This window comes from Pelobates fuscus, chromosome 3 (genome assembly GCF_036172605.1).
Source record: "Pelobates fuscus isolate aPelFus1 chromosome 3, aPelFus1.pri, whole genome shotgun sequence".
Classification (NCBI taxonomy): Eukaryota; Metazoa; Chordata; class Amphibia; order Anura; family Pelobatidae; genus Pelobates; species Pelobates fuscus.
In genome coordinates, this window is record NC_086319.1 from 166,333,879 (window position 1) to 166,352,699 (window position 18,821).

The window sequence follows — 18,821 nt, forward strand, 5'->3', positions numbered from 1 at the left end:
GTAATTTTGGGGGCAAAGTTCAAAAAGTTTAGGAATGGGCAGGCATAGTCCATTGGTTTCCATAGTTACCACTCCAGTTCTATAACCCTGCCGTACAAGTTAGCGGCAAAATGGGAAAAAAACCCTACTAAATTACTAAACTGAGCCATTAGTCACATCAGCTATGAAAAACACCATGTTACACAATATTACATCAGTTTAATGTCCTTCAATTGTTGGGGGGGAGGTCGTCCTATTTAACCCATAGAGCTGGTGGCAGTACAGAATTATTTTTTTATTTTGGTCACGTGGTCTGACACTTTCAAGTCACATTACCCAGCAGACCGTGCGTTGCTCCTCGCTGACGTCTACACAGCATTGCAATGCATGCCGGTACTTGCAGTCCGAGATACCAGCATAGTCTGCCAATTATTAAGCGTTGGTGCTATCAGAGAACTACACCTCCCAACAGGGATTTCAGTGACAGCCTTTTAAATGGTCAGCTGGGATATAGTAAATAAACAAGGCTCTTCCTGTCAGGCCTCTTAGAGCTGTGGATTATTTGAGTTAATTGGTTACATTAAGGTTTCGGGAAGGGCAGGTTTAGTGAGAAAATAGCACAGGAAGGCACTGTATATGCAGGGAGTAGGTAATATTTGCATTTTTTTAACCTTGAGAATTGAATTTGCATGCTGCTAATATTACAACCATCATTTTCTCACCACTTTGAGAATATATTAAGGTTTTGTGATTTGTATTGTTCTGTAAGGGAAAGCAAACTCAAACAAGATGGATGAAAACAAGGTAAGAGTTCTAGAATGAACCATTCATTTGTTGTAAGTCTGAGCTCCATGTGAGCTTCCAGTAATGCAATGTAAACATTCTGATTATTTTGGTGTCTTTCCATTCACTACTTAGTATGTTGAATAATTATTCTAATGACAAATAATATAAACGTGGCAGAGGGCACAATATATGAATGAAGTCAGTTGGTAGTGTTGGTTAATTCAGTCTTTGCCAGTTTGTGCATTTCTACTGTAAGTACCAGGTACATATATATATATATATATATATATCTCAATTTGCCGTAGTGAGCAAACACACCTCCAAAGAACATTTGGGGAGTGGGGACCATAGGTATTTCAAGTTTTAGACCAAAATAATGGACCTAGAAAAGTCACTGAATTTGACATTTATTTATTTATTTTACAGATTGTCTAAATGTTCCCTAACTGATTTTACATACATTGCACTCGGATAGTTTTTTCTTTATAAGGTTTAATTCCATCTTTGGGGATTGAAGAGGTACCATTTATGAGTAATTTTTTAGTTTATTGTAAAATAATCAGTGGTAATTTGGCAACCATATTGCAAAATGTGAGGCTACTATAACCTGGCTGAGAAAAGAATATCTTGAATCCATCCTAGTAGAGGTTTTTCTTAAAGGGACAGTCTAAGCACCATAACCATTACAATGCAAAGTAGTACAAACGGTTAAAGGAAAACTCCACAGTGCTAATAATAAATATAAGGCAATGCTTAGTAGTTATATCCCTCTGTGCACGCACATGTCTGCTTGTGTGTACACACTGTGTTCCTAAAGAATACTGGTCTGTGAGGCAGGCGTGCTCAAGTAGAAGCAGGAAGCAAATCTCCTGGAATGACAGCAAGGGTGTGTTCTAATATTGAATATTCTTATTAATAATAAAAGTGATTTTTTTTTCATAGAAATCAGCACATTTACAAAGTGCCTTAAAATGGGTTGCCAACTCCCATCACCCTTAACCCTGAGCATGTAATTATTGCAGTTTTTATAAACTGCAATAATTATCCGCTAGGGTTAAGTCCTCCTCTAGTGGCAGTCTACTAGACAACCACTAGAGGGACTTCTGGGTTTTTATTTGACTTTTGGTCGTCTAAATGACGCTGGACGTCCTTACGCTATGCATGAGGACTTCCAGTGTTGCTGGAATCCCCATAGAAAAGCATTCAATAATGCTTTCCAATGGGGAGATCCTAATGCGAGCGTGGCCATTGCCACGCATGCACATTAGGTTTTCTCCGACGGCAAATGTTGGCGAGGGAGGGGCGTGGGTGGAGCTGAGCCAGCGCCAAGAGACATTGGCACTGGACCCAGGTAAGAGACACTTCTGCCCCACACGGGTGGGCCTTGACAGAAGAGGAAGCTACAGTGCTAGGAAAACGAGTTTGTTTTCCTGGCATTATAGTTCCCTTTAATCAAACTGAAGTGCTTTATGGGTATAAAATGGTCCTTTTAACCCCTTAACGACCGCTGACGGTTCAGGACCGTCATCGAAAAAATACCCTTGAGGACCGATGACGGTCCTGAACCGTCATAATGGTAATATTTACTTACCCGATCTCAGCCGTACCCCTGCCTGTGATCGCGTCACTCCCGGTCTGGGGGAACTGCCTGACAGCCCTCCTTGGCAAGTCCCCCCTCTAACAGAGCGGTCACACGGCCGCAATAGGTGCCAGTGTATCTGCCTGCAGGGGGACTGCCTGAACTGACAGGCAGTCTCCCTGCATGTGTAAAATAAAAAAAAATGTTAATAAATAAAAATATAATTAGGTGTGTGTGTGTGTGTGTGTGTAAGTAAATATACATATATTTATTGTAATACGAAGTGTATTTTTATATTAATATAAAAATACTTATAATTAAATTGCACATATATATAGTGTGTGTGTGTGTGTGTGTGTGTGTGTGTGTGTGTATGTATATATATATATATATATATATATATATATATATATATATATATATATATAAATAAAAATAATTACATAAATAAATTTCATAAATATACATGTAGACTTCAAATATACAAATATGTGTATATATATTTAAATTCTACGTGCATATTTATGTAATATTTTTACAAATTTAAGAAATGTTACTGATTACAATGTGAGGGACCTTCCTGACAACACAGGCAAAAAGTCCCGAGAATTTAATTTGCTAGCACTTAACTCTGTAACTTTCTATGACACCCTAAAACCTGTACATGGGGGGTACTGTTTTACTCTGGAGACTTCGCTGAACACAAATATTAGTGTTTCAAAACAGTAAAACATATCACAGTGATTATATTGTCAGTGATGGTGATGTTTTTTTGTTGCATTTTTCACACACAAACAGCACTTTCACTGATGATAGAATTGTTGTGATACGTTTTACTGTGAGGTACATGTTAGGTGTGATTCAGAGATTTGACAGATAACCGTATTCAAATATCACTATTGATAAATTTTGAAACCACGATATCCTACGTGTACTTATAGCCCTATAACTTGCAACAAAGTAATGTAAACGCTGGGTGTTTTTTAAACTCAAGACACATTTTTTAAATCTATTTAGCAGTTTTTTTTACATTGGCCTTTGTAGATAAGTAAAAGATTTTTCAAGTAAAAAGTTTTAGTTTTTCAATTTTTCACCATTTTTTTTTTTTTTAAAGTAAATTATATTATATTACGATACAAATAATGGCATGCAAAGAAAGCCCTTCTTGTTCTGAAAAAAACAATATATAATTTGTTTGGGAACAGTAAAAGAGAGAGGAAAATTACAGCTAAACACAAACACCACAAAAGTGTTAAAACAGCTCTGGTCCTTATCGTATAACATGGCCAAAACAGTCTGGTCCTGAAGGGGTTAACGGAACATTCCTGTCACCATAACAACATAATCTTAATTACGTTATGGTTTTTTTACAAAGGCCCAGGGGCCTCCTGGCACCATAACAACTTAATTTATATATGCCTAAACTGTTCTTTTAATTTACCTGTAATTCATTGGTGAGATAGTCCTTCAAGACAGCACCGCCTGCTAGAAGATCATCGTTACGGACTGGCTAGTCTGATGTTTCTCATTGAGACGCAGGGCACCTGCACCTGCAATGCGTCTCTGTGGAGAAGCATAGACTTCAGCCTAGTGCTGAGGCACACAGCTGGAGAGTGCAACCCTGTCTATTTTTTGAGGATCCGATTTCTCTTGGAATTAATACTTTATAAACTGCCAAGCAGAGACTTCCAGAGGAGTACAATTATACTTTACTGACTTTTATTCTCTAGTTTTAAATTGTCATTGGCTTTGTTATTTCCAAACTTTTTTTTTTTTTTAATTCACATCAGAAGCAGAAAATATTAATTGACCCTGTCAGGAACAGAATCTTGATGCACAAATCCTTGATACATGAGCCATCTGAGCCTTTTTCAAGCAAAAGTTATGAACATTGTAGTTGGCTAGCAGCTGGAGAACTTTGACTTCCCCTGCTTTATCGGATGTTCACTTGTATTTCTTATCCCTTGTATGTTGTTAAATTTAGTGCACATTTGGAGGCTGATCATTGCAGATTTATTTATTAGTTTTGAATAATCCGATCTACTCTGAATTTTTTTTCCCCACAATGTTTGTACAGGTATCTGGTGGCAAGGTAAAGAAATCTGGAAAGAGAGGGAGAAAACCAGCAAAAGTAGACTTGAAGGCCAAGCTAGAACGAAGCCGGCAGAGCGCAAGGGATTGTAGAGCACGGAAGAAACTTCGCTATCAGTATCTTGAGGAGTTGGTGTCCAGCCGAGAGAGAGCAATCTGCGCTTTGCGGGAGGAACTGGAGATGGTAATAGAAGTTTTGCCTTACACCACTCCTGCATGAGGTAGTGATGGCAGAGCTGCAGCATTTTAGTCAAAACAGTCAAGTCAGCAAATATACTCCAAGAAATTAAACTTGTAGGGTTTTAGATTATTTTCTTCCAGATAACTATATAGGTTTTTTTATGCATTAAGGAGCCCTACAGAAAAAGGAAATCCCTTACATTTTCAATATTCCTGCCAAAACTGCACAATTGGCGCACCATTAGATTTTACACCCCATCTGCTCTTTGGTAAGCAGTAGAGCTCTACTTTAACCCCTTAAGGACACACGACATGTGTGACATGTCATGATTCCCTTTTATTGCAGAAGTTTGGTCCTTAAGGGGTTAAATCACTTCACTAGAGGTTGAGGTTACAAGATAGAACCTATTCATTCTGTGCCTCCAAGTCTGGTCTGGGTCAGAGGAACAATTTTTACAGCCCTTTTCAAAATAGTTTGCCTTTATGTATCCCATAACTCTCATCTGTTATACAGTCCCGTCCCCCCCCCCCCACCCCTGTCAACCTATCTTTCTTGTAGTCTCTTTTTTTGTGTCTTCCTGTTTAACTCTGCATTTGTCTTTGTTCTCCAACTTTCTGTCTTTCTGTCCTGCTATTTCTCTCTTTCTTATATCTTTTCAATCCAAAGTAGCACATTTCTCACTGCACCTCCACTAGTATGCATGTGTTGCAGGTCACATATGATATTTTATTTTTGTAGGTGTGTGGGAACTTCTAGTGTGTGTGTGTGCGTGTGCACACTCGCGCAGTCTTAAGCTGTGGTTTGGCTGGAATGCTATGTATGTATATTTAGGGAAGGGCCTACAAGAAAAGGCTGTAGGTCAGAATGAACAGAAGCACCTGTGAACCTCTATATAATGACGGGGCATCTCTCCCTCTTCATTGTGTTTAAAGTTGTGCTCTTTTAAATGGAATAGATATTTTGTTATTAAAATATAATTATATTATTATCTTAATATGTCAGGATAGTGATTAAAGCTGACCGCATTGATTGATTTATTTTATTTTTTTTTAACTCCCTTGCAGTAATGAGAACTGTTTTCAGGAACCGTCTCCTACATTATTCTTGTCAATCTCTCACTGCCACTCCCAACTCTGGCTCTGCCTAAATTACACCCATCCTCTCCCCCAATTTATTTTTATTTAGTGACGGGCATACGTATTTACTAAGGCCTGCAAGTTTTTTTTAATTTGTGAATAGGTGCTTACATGTTTAATCACATAAACAATAACATTTGCTGTTTCAGTAATTATTCTTCTGTATGGTAGCATAACGTGCTTTTATAGTTTGGACATGAGCCAGAGTAATATACTCCATAAAATCAAATTAAAAAGAACATGAAATTAAAATATAATTCACTTTATGCTGAAGGTCAGAGGGTCCGATATTTAAATGTCCTGTCTTGCATTGCTATGTGTTCTGTGTTCCCATGTGGTCTAGAGTTTGTGACATGTGGGCAAAGTGTTCCTGATCTTAATTGTTAACTTGTCCATTAAGTAGTTATCTTTTATGTAAGTGATAACTTGTCGTATAAGCAGTGTCTTGGGTTTTAGACCGGATTGTGTTATTTGCCTACGTGCTGCCAGGTTTATTATGTTAAGAAGTTTTTGTTGTTTTGTAGTCAATCCTTCTTTGTGTCTGGAAAGCAGACATGCTCAGTGATTCAGGTCTTCATATCCATTAAAAATGGCCTTTTCTAGGGTACCGGTAACTACTTCCCTCTAATACTATGCCCGCAGGACCACAACATATTGAGGAAGGTTCCCCTCTCCCCACAGAAGTGCCAACAAGTATCCATGGCCATTCTGTTCGTGTGGCTGAGCTTTTAGGGGCTTCAAGGGACACTATAATCACCAAATCAACTTTAGCTTAATGAAACTTTGTTAGTTTAAAAAAAAAAAAAAGAAAAAAAGACCTGGATCCTAGATTCCAAGCAAATTTGTCAAGCCCTGTGGAAACATGCACCTGTTATCTGCATGGTCATTTATACCACCAACGTCCCCCACCCCTTTGGGTCCCATGGAGAATATTGACATGGAATGACGTGCATGGTTAATTGGGGTTTGGTCTCTGTCACACATTTTGGGGAACCCCTGTCCCAGTCGTCCAATATCACTTTTCAGAATCATTTTGTGAATTCTGTTATTGTCTGTCGTGGCGGGCAGGAGCACCAAGCTCTATATGGACATATTATATGTAGGGCAGTCTGACTGGTAAGTTTGTGGAAAGCGGTCGAATCAACATGGTTAAATGTTTGGTAGTTATGTGCTTTTGAGAACTTGGAGTTATGTTAATTAGTGGGGGAGGGTAGTCAGTCGCTAAGTTGGAGACATTTGGTAAATTCATATATTATATAGTTCTACCCTATGTGAGTGATTTTCCTACAGTTATTTAGCAAAGATTTTGCACTTTTATAATACTGTATTGCACTATTACTGTTTTTTCTGTTTTATTACTTTGAGGTATTTACCAACTCTCCCTCCCTGAGGTGTATGTACGTATTACTTTTGAGCGCAGTATACGCCATATTCTATTCTCTGTTTCACCAATACACAAGGTTTTGGAATCCTTGTATTGTATTGTATACAGCAGCCCTCACTGATTATTTATCATGTTATAGCGAGCGCCTATAATGCCTGTTTTTTTTTTTTATTTTTTTTTATTTAGTAAATTCACATTGCGGCCTGCAGCTCTAAGTGTGAGCTGGTGCCTAGGGCTTGGGGAAAATATAGAGAGCAAAACAGGGCAGCAAGAACAGGCTAAGACACTGTGACCAAAAAAGACAGTGTCGGTCTAGACTCGCGGTCCTGTGTACCGCAAGGGGACTCTAGGGGTCCCCAGGGGCTTAACCCCTAAATGAGTGAGAAAAACGTCAAACAAGGATGCTAAAGGGTCTCGAATGAAACAAGCCATGAGACCCTAGATCTTAATAATTTGGTTCCAACCAGCATCGAAATTGATGGTTTTTGATTACTATCTTCTGATAGTAGATCTTGCCTATCAGTGAGGAGTGCCCGTTTGTACGCATTTTTGATGCATCTGTTTGGGTAGCCTTTTTGTTTAAACTGGCTTTGAAGGGTTTTTGCTTTTAGTTTGAAGTCATCAATGGTAGAGCAGTTACGTCGAAGGCGTAGACACTGCCCTATGGGAATACCTTTTTTTTTTTTTATAAATTCTTTATTTTGAAAGATTTTGTTGTTTGGGGTTGGGGTACAGAAAAGAAAACTTGGGGATGCATAATTAGTACCTGTTTCACAGAGCAGGTATGTTTTAACATGACAATTTATCAAGCTTAACAGTTTTACATGTCTGTAACAGTTTGTTTCATACATTATTTGCAGTGGTCGTTCTTGTTGTTCAAAATACAATACAATTGTTTATAGAGTTAGTTTTTGGGCGTTTGTTCATTGGCCCAGTGTTACAGATGTGTTTCGTATCGTCTTTTCCTTGTCTGATGGTTGGGGTGGGGTACAAAAAGAAAAGAAGAAGGGGGGGGGATTGGATATCCTAATATTTTGTCCTTTTGTCTTTGCTCTGATGTCGTATCCTCTTACTGATTTGTGGGTCGGGTTTGTCTGGCATCTGGTGTGTGTGTGAGTTTGTGGGGGATTAGCTTAGGCAATTAGGTTGTAGCACTTCTCTGTAGTGTCTGTGGGTTTTGGAGGGATTGGGTTGGGGGGTGTGAGTCTGATGTTTGCTTGTCGTTGCGTCTGTGGTGGGTTTTTGTAGCCTTTTGGAAGGTTGTGCGTGTAGTCGTATGTGGTGACGGTTGATCGTGTGTGTGGGTGTTGGTTCTTGTTGGAGTTTCGTTTCGAGGTGTTTTGAGGTGTCATTGTGTGTCCTGTGGGATGGGTCTTTTTGTGTTGATCTCCCCTGGTTGGGAATACCTTTTTTAAGGGGTGGAGGATGATGACTTTCCCAATTAAGCAAATTATTAGTCGCTGTTGGTTTGCGAAATAGTGTAGACTTGAGATGTCCATCATCTGTCAGCATAATAGTGATTTCCAAGAAATTAATTCTCTTAACCCTTAGAGTGATCTTATATATTTGACACTGATCACTCCTGTGCTGAATGCTACTACAATCTACATTTATGGCCAGACTTTATGTCTGTTGAATAAATTCAGTCCATATGAATTTTGACTAGTTATGTCCGTTTGGATGCGATGGGAGTTCACCTCCATTAACTTCCACAGACTTAACCCTTAAAACACGCCCTGTGGGCTGCAACATGAGCAATCTTGCCATGGGGAAGTGTTAAACCCCACCCACATGCGAGCCGTCCAATCGCGACAATCCGAAAGTGAGCCAATCAGAGGCTAGGAAGTCGCGATCACGTGATACTTCGTCATGTGACCCACATGCCGATACTACCGGTCGCAATTACAGAGAGGTGTTTCACCTGTGAGCCCTCTGCCCCACGTTAGGTGATTGGCACACTATTTTGGCGCCCAAGGTATTTAAATGAGGCTTTAACCACTATACTGTTAGCCCCTGACGAAGGTGTCACACATAGACACCGAAACGCGCGTCAGGCATTATACTGGGCAATTTACCTATACTTATCTGATATGGGCATTGGGCATCATGGATCTTGAGCACTCTTAAGCTCTATTTTGTTTCAAGCACTAAGCTTTGATCTACCTTTTTCTATCACTATACCTGTCTAGCTAGTTTACCAGGGAGAGAGGCTTTATTAAGTTTATGATCAGTCTACTATATACTGATTTTCATTTCAATGTATACTCTCTCCTCTGATACCTATATATTGCTCTGGCTGATGAATGGCACACATTGACTGCTCCTTTTCCTAAGATCTTTACTTTATACTAAAGAGGTCTATATATAGGGATCTTTGCACATAGGGGGAACCTTGTGACCCACCAGTGGTCCTGATTAGATTCTATACCCCTATTTGCATGTGTAGCAGACTGCCTCACAGAGTGCTGTTTAGTTATAGAGACCACTGAGGGATCTGACACTCAGATTTTAACTTGTTTCAATTAAAGTCCCCCCTTTTTTTATTTTTTCGTTCTGCATGGTGTAGATCCTTTTTGACTACTTTGCAGTGGTTCTTCTCTATAATCTATCGGTGGTATAGTTGATAACTGTATATATTTATTTCATATTTGTATTTTTTCTGGCACTACTTCTTTTTTTTTTGTAAATCTTTCTTTTATTATGGCATATGCGTTATGGGGTACAGAAGAGAAAGAGGAGGCATTGTGGGGTAACACAAGGTGGTGGTAACAAGGTAACAATACACCTCTGAGAAAGACTGCCATATTTTTTGGTTTTTTAGAACGTCATAGATTTATACAAGCGTGGTTAATAAAATAGGAATTAGAATAATAGACATTTGTCGCTTAAACAGTTGTCGCCTAAACAGTTGTCGCCTAAACAGTTGTCGCCTAAACAGTTGTCGCCTAAACAGTTGTCGCCTAAACAGTTGTCGCCTAAACAGTTGTCGCCTAAACAGTTGTCGCCGAAACAGTTGTCGCCGAAACAGTTGTCGCCGAAACAGTTGTCGCCGAAACAGTTGTCGCCGAAACAGTTGTCGCCGAAACAGTTGTCGCCGAAACAGTTGTCGCCGAAACAGTTGTCGCCGAAACAGTTGTCGCCGAAACAGTTGTCGCCGAAACAGTTGTCGCCGAAACAGTTGTCGCCGAAACAGTTGTCGCTAAAACAGCCGTCGCGTAATCAGTCGTCGCTTAAACCTTTGTCACTCAAACATTTGTCGCTTAAACATTTGTCACTGAAATAATTGTCGCTTAAACATTGGTCGCCTAAACATTTGTCGCTTGTTCATTTAGTAGGGTACATGTGTCACTTCTCGTAGGCATAAAATAAAATTAATAGTTTTTTGAAAAGATAAAACAAGCTAGGAACAGTTTTAAGGCTTATGGATATATAGGCAAATTAAATAATGACCACTAGAGCATACACATGAAATCACTGCGTGGCTGGTAGGTACTGCAGGTTTACAGTGCTCCCCTCCCACCACATAGTCCCACTATAGCACCAAAGTACACATTTGAACTTGCAGAGGCAGGTAAGCCTCTGTGGGTAAAACTAAAAAGACTATGCAACTCAGCCATATGTCATTGGTAATGATGGGGTGGACTGTCCTGGGGGTCAGCCTTGAATGTCAGCACAGTCAGGCGGCCATTCATCCTATACCCCTGCTGGGTTGTGGGTTGCCATGTGGGGAAAGTTCATGCTGGGCTTCCAGCTGCTTGTCCTGCGCCTGATACCATGTGGTCGGTGATTGCTTGCTCTCTGCTTCATGTCTGCCCGGATTCTCCTGATTCTCTGCTCTCCGCCTGCCTTGTCTGGGTGTTTGGTGTCTGGGGACCGTGTGTCTTCGGCCCGAGGCCTTTGTAGGGGTTCTTGCCATAAGTCCATTGACCCCATCAACAGGGTCGTGGGCCCGAGGATTTGCCAGTGTTCGGCTGTCCCCTCGGGTGTATGGGTGGCGTAGGAGGGTTACCTCTTGTCGAACCCCCAGCTCGGAAGAAGAGCGTGTGGCCCCTTTGGTGGCTAGGTGCGTTTGGCGGTTTGACCGGAATGAACTTAGGAGCTTGTTTGGGTCGGGTCCTGCCTCCGCCCCGGGTTCGCCGTCGTTTGGTGGGGCCTCGCTTAGGTTCCACGTGGGACCCAGTCGTAGTGCTCCGTCTGGTTCCGCCGGTTTGCAGACAGGTCGGGCAATCTGGCGGGAGTAATTCCTGGATGTGGGGGTGTGAGTGCCAGATTCCGGTGAACTAAGTGTTCTCTACGGTCTTGACGATTTCTGGTTATGTTTCTGTTGGGAGGCCGCCTTTGCTATTCGTTGGGGGATCACCCACATTTGGCGCCGGGTAGCCGGGCGGATCCAGGCCGCCAGTTCTCTTATTTCCCGTTTGTAAGGCTGTCTTCTGGTATTGTGCCCCCTCCACAAGCGTGTGCATAGCAGGTGTAGGAACTCCAGGGCATCCCTGGGTGGCTTAAGAAGTGTGTGCTGTGTTGTTGTCGCCATGTGGCTGGGCCCGGAGCGTCCGGAGTCCAGCCTTGAGTGGGTAGCTGCAATGACTGAGTTTATGTATGTCCCGTTAGTGGGGACCGGGATAACCCCCACCGGTCCATAGGGGGGGGAACGGAGGCACAAACCTTGTCTCGTTGCTTGCTTCAGCGGCAAGAGAGCGGCCGTCTCCCTCACCACCGCCATGCACGAAGGCCGCAACCTCGTGCGGGTCGGGACCGGTGCAGAGATCAACCTGCTTGGTGTCTACACGTCGGTCTCAGTGGCCCCAGCCATTTGGGAGTCGCTAGAATGCGGGTTATCGCCTCGGTTTGCTGGTAATCGGCGGTCAGCACGGTTGGAAGCTGGAGCAGCAGCGACATGCGACTGCTCCGTTCCGCGGTAGGTTAGCCTCACCTACTGTGGGTTTATCTAGATAGTACCGATTACTTAGTATTTGCCTACTAGTCATACTTATATCTAGGCGATGCACAGGGTATCGTGGCTTGTTTAATTCGAGACCCTTTAGCATCCTTGTTTGCCGTTTTTCTTGGTGAAAATATGTCTGTTATCACCAGGCGTGTCAAGAATGTGATAACGATAAGCCCACCATATTTAGAACGCCACCCCTCCATGTGTCTGCCCTGTTTGTAATATGGTTAAAAACATAAGAGGCCTAAGGTAAATATATACATGCTAATGTAAATGAAAAAATGCAGGATAGTATTTCACTGCCACATTTTGATTAGCTCAGAGTTCCCAAGTGATTAGTGTGAAGTGCAGGACAGTTCGTCGGCCCACTAGTCCTCCCCACTGCCATCTCCGGTACCAAAAGATTGGTCCTCCAGGGCTGTGGGATGAGAGGTGCAATCCTAGTGGGCAATGGGTATAAAGCTCTGTGAGGAACAGAAAAAACTTTTCTGGAGTACCCATGCAAACTTGTATGGGTCTTGTAGGCATGTAGAATCGTTCATGGGGTCTTTAATGGTGCCCCTGGAGTGATCAGCACTGTGCCAGTAATAGCTCCTTTGGGTTTGATGTGTAAGTCAGTCTCCAACTTCATGCCACTCATGAGGTAGATTGGTGCTCTCAGTGGTTGTGACCCAAGACTCTCCTGAAAAGTGGTAGGGTTGGACCTCGGGAGGAGAGTGTGTTTCTTTAATTCTTTGAAGGCCACAATTTTGAAGGGGTGACTCCATGTGTAGTGTATGCCATGAGCCCCAAGTTGGCCTGCGACCGGCTTCCATTCCCTGCTGTGTTGCAAAGTCGTGGGTAATGGGTCTTGAAAGAGGAGAATTCTTGGTATCTGAGGTTTGCTTCTCTGCTGTTTTTCATTACAGCCTCCTTTGTGGTGGTGGTATTATTATTTATATAATTCCAACTTTTCCTGCTCAAACAAGCTTACAAACTAGAGGGGAAAAGCATCGAAGAATATAGCAACTAGGCAACAAGGTGGTGAAGTAGAAGAACTGGAAGATGACCGTTAAGTGTGGTCCTTTAAAGGAACACTCTGCTGGCCAAATTGGCAAAAATAATTAAAAAAATAATAATTGTTTAGTAGATATACCACAATGAATGCATGTATTCATTGGAGATATATCTTATAAGAGATTGTAAAGGCTTTTGGGGTGCATGCCTGGCACCATAACCACTACCACAAGATTGGTTGTGGCACCTGTGTTTATCTAGGTTGATCCCCTTGTACAGCGCTTCGGAGTTTGCTGGCGCTATCTAAATAATAATAATAATGTGGTGTGTGTATTTAGCTGCCAGACCTCCATGCATACTTTTATATTAATTGATGCAAACCATTTTCTTTCTCTTGTTTCAGTACAAGCAGTGGTGTACAGCAATGGACCAAGGAAAAATCCCATCTGAAATCAAAGCCTTGCTCAGTGGGGAGGAGCTCAACAAATCTGCTCCGAATTCTGGAAAACCGCACAGACCTGGCAAAACGGATCTGACAGAAAAGTGTCCCTGTGAGTGTCGTGCAATATGTATATAGTTTACTGGTGCAGTCATTTTATTTCTATCTTTATGAAATACTCATTTGCAGGGAAGTGACTGTGCTGCTTTAAATTTGAAACTCACTTTGCATTCCTGACTAGTCTAACTTTAGTAAATTACTCTGTACATGAGTATTTTTTATTTATTGTTTATTTATAACTTTATAGGACTGTTTGATATTTTTATATGAGCTCACTAATTTTAAAGATATTCTGTGTTTTTATTCTACAGGAATCCTCTCTCAGCACTTTCAATTTTGATGGCCAGTGTCAAAAATAGAAAAGAACAGGCTCTCATTGGATGGATTCTGTACGGAGGTCAGCTTAGCCTTTGTTCCAACACTCACAGGGCTGAGCCTTGATGGCTGATTAAGTCAAGTTCTAGTGAAGTCCTGCTTGAAAACTGGAGTTTTGGAGACAGCTCATTATTACCCTGATTTCCAGGGGGAAAAAGTTATTTTGGTGAAACTGCAACTGAAACACTATTTTGTACAATTCAATCTGCCCTGCTCTGCTTTGATATAAAATAACCCTTTGAGTGCCTGAGATACAGAGTGCAAATGTTAGCATTTACTTTATCAACATGTTTTTCTTCTCATTTTAATCTTACAAATGGTCTCTATTAAGAATGTGGATCCTCACGAATTAAAGGGAATAACATGTACATCTTTTGTTAATGGCTTTCACAATGTACCAGAATGTGAAGGGTTTGCCTCTGTATTTTTATTTATTTTTTTAATTCAGAATTTACCAGAAAGCTGATTCCTTTGCTGCACTCTACAGTAATCGATGCTAAAGTATTTCATTTTGGATGCTTTAGTTATATATTTTATGTTCTTCAAGGTTTCTTCTGCAGTTATGCCTACCCAGATCCATCTGGCCTATCCAGATGTTTGCTGCTGGCAATCTGCGCTTAGTGTCAGGTTTTCATAACGCTAAATGTATTGTCCTACTAAATAGCTTTACACATTATTCACTAGGTGGATATCTCTTGTAGGAACAGCAATGCAGAGTACGACATTATATTCTTGTAGCACATCCAAAAGGTTTACCTTAACTACCAGTGCTATTATCAAATAATTATGTCTATTTTTTTGTAATGTTTTGCTGACACAGTGACTTTAAATTATCTTGTTGCTTGTTTAAAATTTACTTTCATTTACTGCCTAGCACTTTAGAATTTTAAAGGGATGTTTTCTTGAAGATAAGCTTTATTTTATTAAACCTAACTTGAAAAACCTATTCGTGTTGATTTTGTAATTTCTCTTTTGTGTAGTTATTTTATCTTTCCTTTGAGAGTCCGCTCTGAAGGTTTCAAGAATTCACATTTTTTGTTCCACACAGTATTATCTATGTAGTGCGATGTGGGTACTGACCAGACCTGTACAACAGGCTATGTTTGCTTGTAAGTTAAATTATATTATATGTAAATTAAGGTTTATAAACCATACTTTATATGTTATATTTTATGTGTATCCATGTGAGTGATCTGTGGCATAATTGTTGTCTTTGAGTGATCTATGGTTTAATTATATATTTTTTTATTTTCCAAATTTTTTATATTTTTATTCTATTTTATACATTTTTGTGGCATTAAAGGTACACTATAGACACCCAGAGACACTTCACCTCTTTGTCCCCTTTACCCTGCAATGTTTAGAAGCTGTCTTAATCCTGTAATGTAGTCTCTGTATTCCAGACAGCCACTAGAAGCATTTGCATTTTCAGACAGTTTAATGACCAGCGTCTTCAAAATCACAATAAAAAAAAACATTTCCTTTCCTATAAGGAAGACCTAATGAGCATGTATCCTCCATCACCATGTCATCACTGAAGGAGGAGACAGAGCCAGCGCCGAGAAACGCTGGAATTAAGGTAAGTGTTAAAAATGGGGGCCATAAAGATTGTTTTGTATTCCTAATGCTATAGTGTTCCTTTAGCAAGTGATTTGACACTGCCAGCTATGGAACTTTCAACCTCTAGGTTTAACCCATGTTCCATTGTTGGTGCATTAACTAAGTAAGTTTTATTACAAACATGAGCAAGAGTCCATTATTATGGAGATTCATCATCTGAATACACATACAGGGTTTTAAAATAATGTGGCGGGGCTCAGAGGATAGCAGCCAAACTGAACGGTCACCTCCTCGGCGTGCTACGTATTACTAAGCTAATTTGCCACTAATTTCCCCACTTTTGCTCAATAATTTTGGGTATTTTCTAAACTCCCTCACAGGCTGCATCACGATGGTCAGAAAAAACGAGAAACAAAATCAAGAAAACCCTAGACAGGGCATTTTACCTCGACAAGGGCTCTGAGCTGTACGATGTCCTGACTTTGGAAGCAGAGAATTACTTACCCGCTCTGCTGGTGCCTGTGCCGATGCTGTCTCAGTGAGGCTCGAACCCGGTTACAAGGCAGTCACGCGTGAACTGCTTGCGGACCTTAGGCGTAATATACAGACCGAGGTGGCTGACATCCAGAAGGAAATATGGGAGACGAGTGCTAACAATAATGTTACATGTTTATCCAAAAATATGAAATGATTTGGGAAGCTTATCCAACAATATTAAATTGGGGCCACAGTTAGCTAGAATGCACGCTTAGGACATTGCACTGTTTTGTATCTGGCCAAAATAGATGACTTGAAGAATTTGTCCAACATTTCAGAATTAATGTTCTCATTTTGACCCAAAATTTTAAATTCAGTTTGAATTCATTTTGAAACCTCATCAATTGATACATTGGTAATTAGCCATAAAGTGAATTTAAAATTTAAACCAAAAAACACAACATCTGGTTTGTAAATACAGTTAGGTCTAGTATTATTTGGATACTGACACAATCTTCATAATTTTGGTTCTGTACATCATCACAATGGATTTAAATGAAACTTAGATGTAATTGAAGTGCAGATCTTCAGCTTTACTTCAAAGGGTTGAGCAAGCCCAATGGGGTCCCGTGAGCGGGAATCCTGTAACAGCGCTCAACAAGTCACGCACCTACAACAGGAGTTGAAGCCGCTGCAGCAGCAGCACTAGGCATTTGAGCAATGGTTTGTGACAGAGTACTCAAGATGCAGCAAGAACCTCAAGATACAAGGTGTAGTATATTGCATATTATATATTTCTATTGATTAGGTATGGATGTCTAGATTGGCATAAGTAACAGATGGTATAAGTCACAAGGTTTTCTTGTATGAGAACTCTGGAATGTGGATTAGGGTTCTTATATGGCTAGAGTTTTAGTTTGACGTCGGTATGGGAACATCTATATAGTAACTGATCAAAGGGACACAAGGTCTCTCTCTCTTGGCTCTTCTTCATGTACAGCTATGTAACTCTCCCTTCAGGAGTCCAGCAATTACCATCCTTTGTTGTTTTATTATGTATTCGTAACTCTAAGAATAAACCTGAAGAAACCATAAGCCAGATTGCATATTAGTATTTTTGGTTAATATAGACGTACATTAACATGGCGAGCCTTATACCCAAGAAGAAATATACATAAAATAATTATTTCAATCAACTGGAAAAAGACACAGAAGAAGCTGAATTTATTACATTGGCCAGCCAGTCTTCTATTTAAGTTTTGCTCCCACTTCCAATGGGGAGAGAGAGAAGAATTGAGTTACAAAGCTGAGTTTTGGAACTGGGAAAACAAACTTGAAGAGGAAAAAAAAAAAAAAAAAAAAGAATCTAGACTATGTCACAGAGACTAAGAATATTTGCACAGAAAAAGAACTGTGTGTTTGTAAGAAAAATAGAGTTTTCAAACTAGAAAGACTGTATGTACAACACTATGTTCTACAACAGAAAAAAGCACAAGATACAACGTGAATTAGGGATTATTCTAGCTTTAGTGACTGAATAATCAAAATTTTCTTAATTGCAGTAGGCGAATGTTTGCTTATCTTTCTTTACCGAACCTCCCAGCAGCAAAAAAATTGTTAATGATGTAAAAAGTTTAACCAGAGTGTATAACAATATCATATGTCCTCAAGCTTCTCCCAATTAATTTTTCTTGCTGTAGCCGAGTGTAGCAGAGAATATCCATGTAAACAATATAACTTCATGAACAATGGACGAACTGAAGGTCCTGTGCTTAGTCAACCTTGTAAACTGAGAACTGAGATGCCGACTCCATTTTATAACAACTGTAGAAGGTCTTCACACTAAAAGGAAACAGAGAGAATTCCACAGAGTATAGGTTCTCTTACCAGAGAAAAACAAGTTTATGAAACACATATAGTGAACAGTAATCCTTGGCATACTCCGTATTAAATATTAGTGAAAGAATGATAAATTCCTGAACATCATATTAGAGTGTAAACCTATGGCAGATGGTATGTAGATTTTACGTTGGAATAGATAAACACTTTTAACTTATCTAATAACTTACCTCAAAGGGTGGGAATAAGCAATCCAAAAAAAGGGGGGGGGATTTTGAATATGACATCACTCCGGCTCCCGGCATTACTAAGCGGCGTGCAAGGGAGCTGAGCAGGAAAATCAGAGCTCCCTGTCCGCCCCCTGCCTGCCCGACCAGCAACCCCACTGGACCGCAGGTAAGGAATCCACTCCAGCTCTCCCAGGGAGGCTGGGTGGATTTAAAATAAAATTGAAAAAACTATAATTTGTGAGTGTTGGGAGAAATGTGTATGTGTCTGTAAGTGAATGTGTTTGTGTGTATGTGTCTGTAAGTGAATGTATGTCTATGTGAGCGAGTGTGTGTGTGTGTGTGTCGGTCAGGGAGTACGTATGTGTTGGTCAGTGAGTGCGTGTCTGTTAATGAGTGTATGCGTCTGTCAATGAGTGTATGCATCTGTCAGTGTGTGCGTCTGTCAGTCAAAGTGCGGCCTTGACAGGAAGGGGTGGGGAAAATGTAAATTAGGGGGGGTGCCTGAGCACCGTCCTGCCAAGGGCAGCACAAATCCTAAATACACCACTGACTGTTAGGTTGTCTGTTCTAGACATTCGTAATGGTGTAGGTGGTGTGTCCTAGAAGGAAATGGAAAGGAAATCTATTCTGAAACCCTTGACTATGTTTAGGATCCATAGATTCTGTGAAAGCAATTCCCACTGTTGGGAAAAAAATGGGTTAGTCGGCCTGCTATAGGTACATTGAAAGAAGTAAGGTTTGTTACCTGGAGCTGTGCGTCC

General features: G+C 40.5%; 1 protein-coding gene across 1 annotated transcript; it reads left to right on the forward strand.

Annotated features, from left to right (window-relative positions):
- The first annotated feature begins 483 nt into the window (after positions 1–483).
- Positions 484–14,898, forward strand: CREBL2 (cAMP responsive element binding protein like 2). Its single transcript, XM_063445320.1, has 4 exons — positions 484–783; positions 4,422–4,619; positions 13,484–13,631; positions 13,891–14,898. Coding segments are annotated over exons 1-4 (363 nt in total). The 5' UTR covers positions 484–768; the 3' UTR covers positions 13,893–14,898.
- The last annotated feature ends 3,923 nt before the right edge of the window (positions 14,899–18,821 follow it).

Bases quoted from the DNA above. Each gene is read 5' to 3' on its own strand.
- CREBL2 (XM_063445320.1), top strand. The intron at 4,620-13,483 runs GTAATAGAAGTT...CTCTTGTTTCAG, and splicing joins TGCGGGAGGAACTGGAGATG to TACAAGCAGTGGTGTACAGC.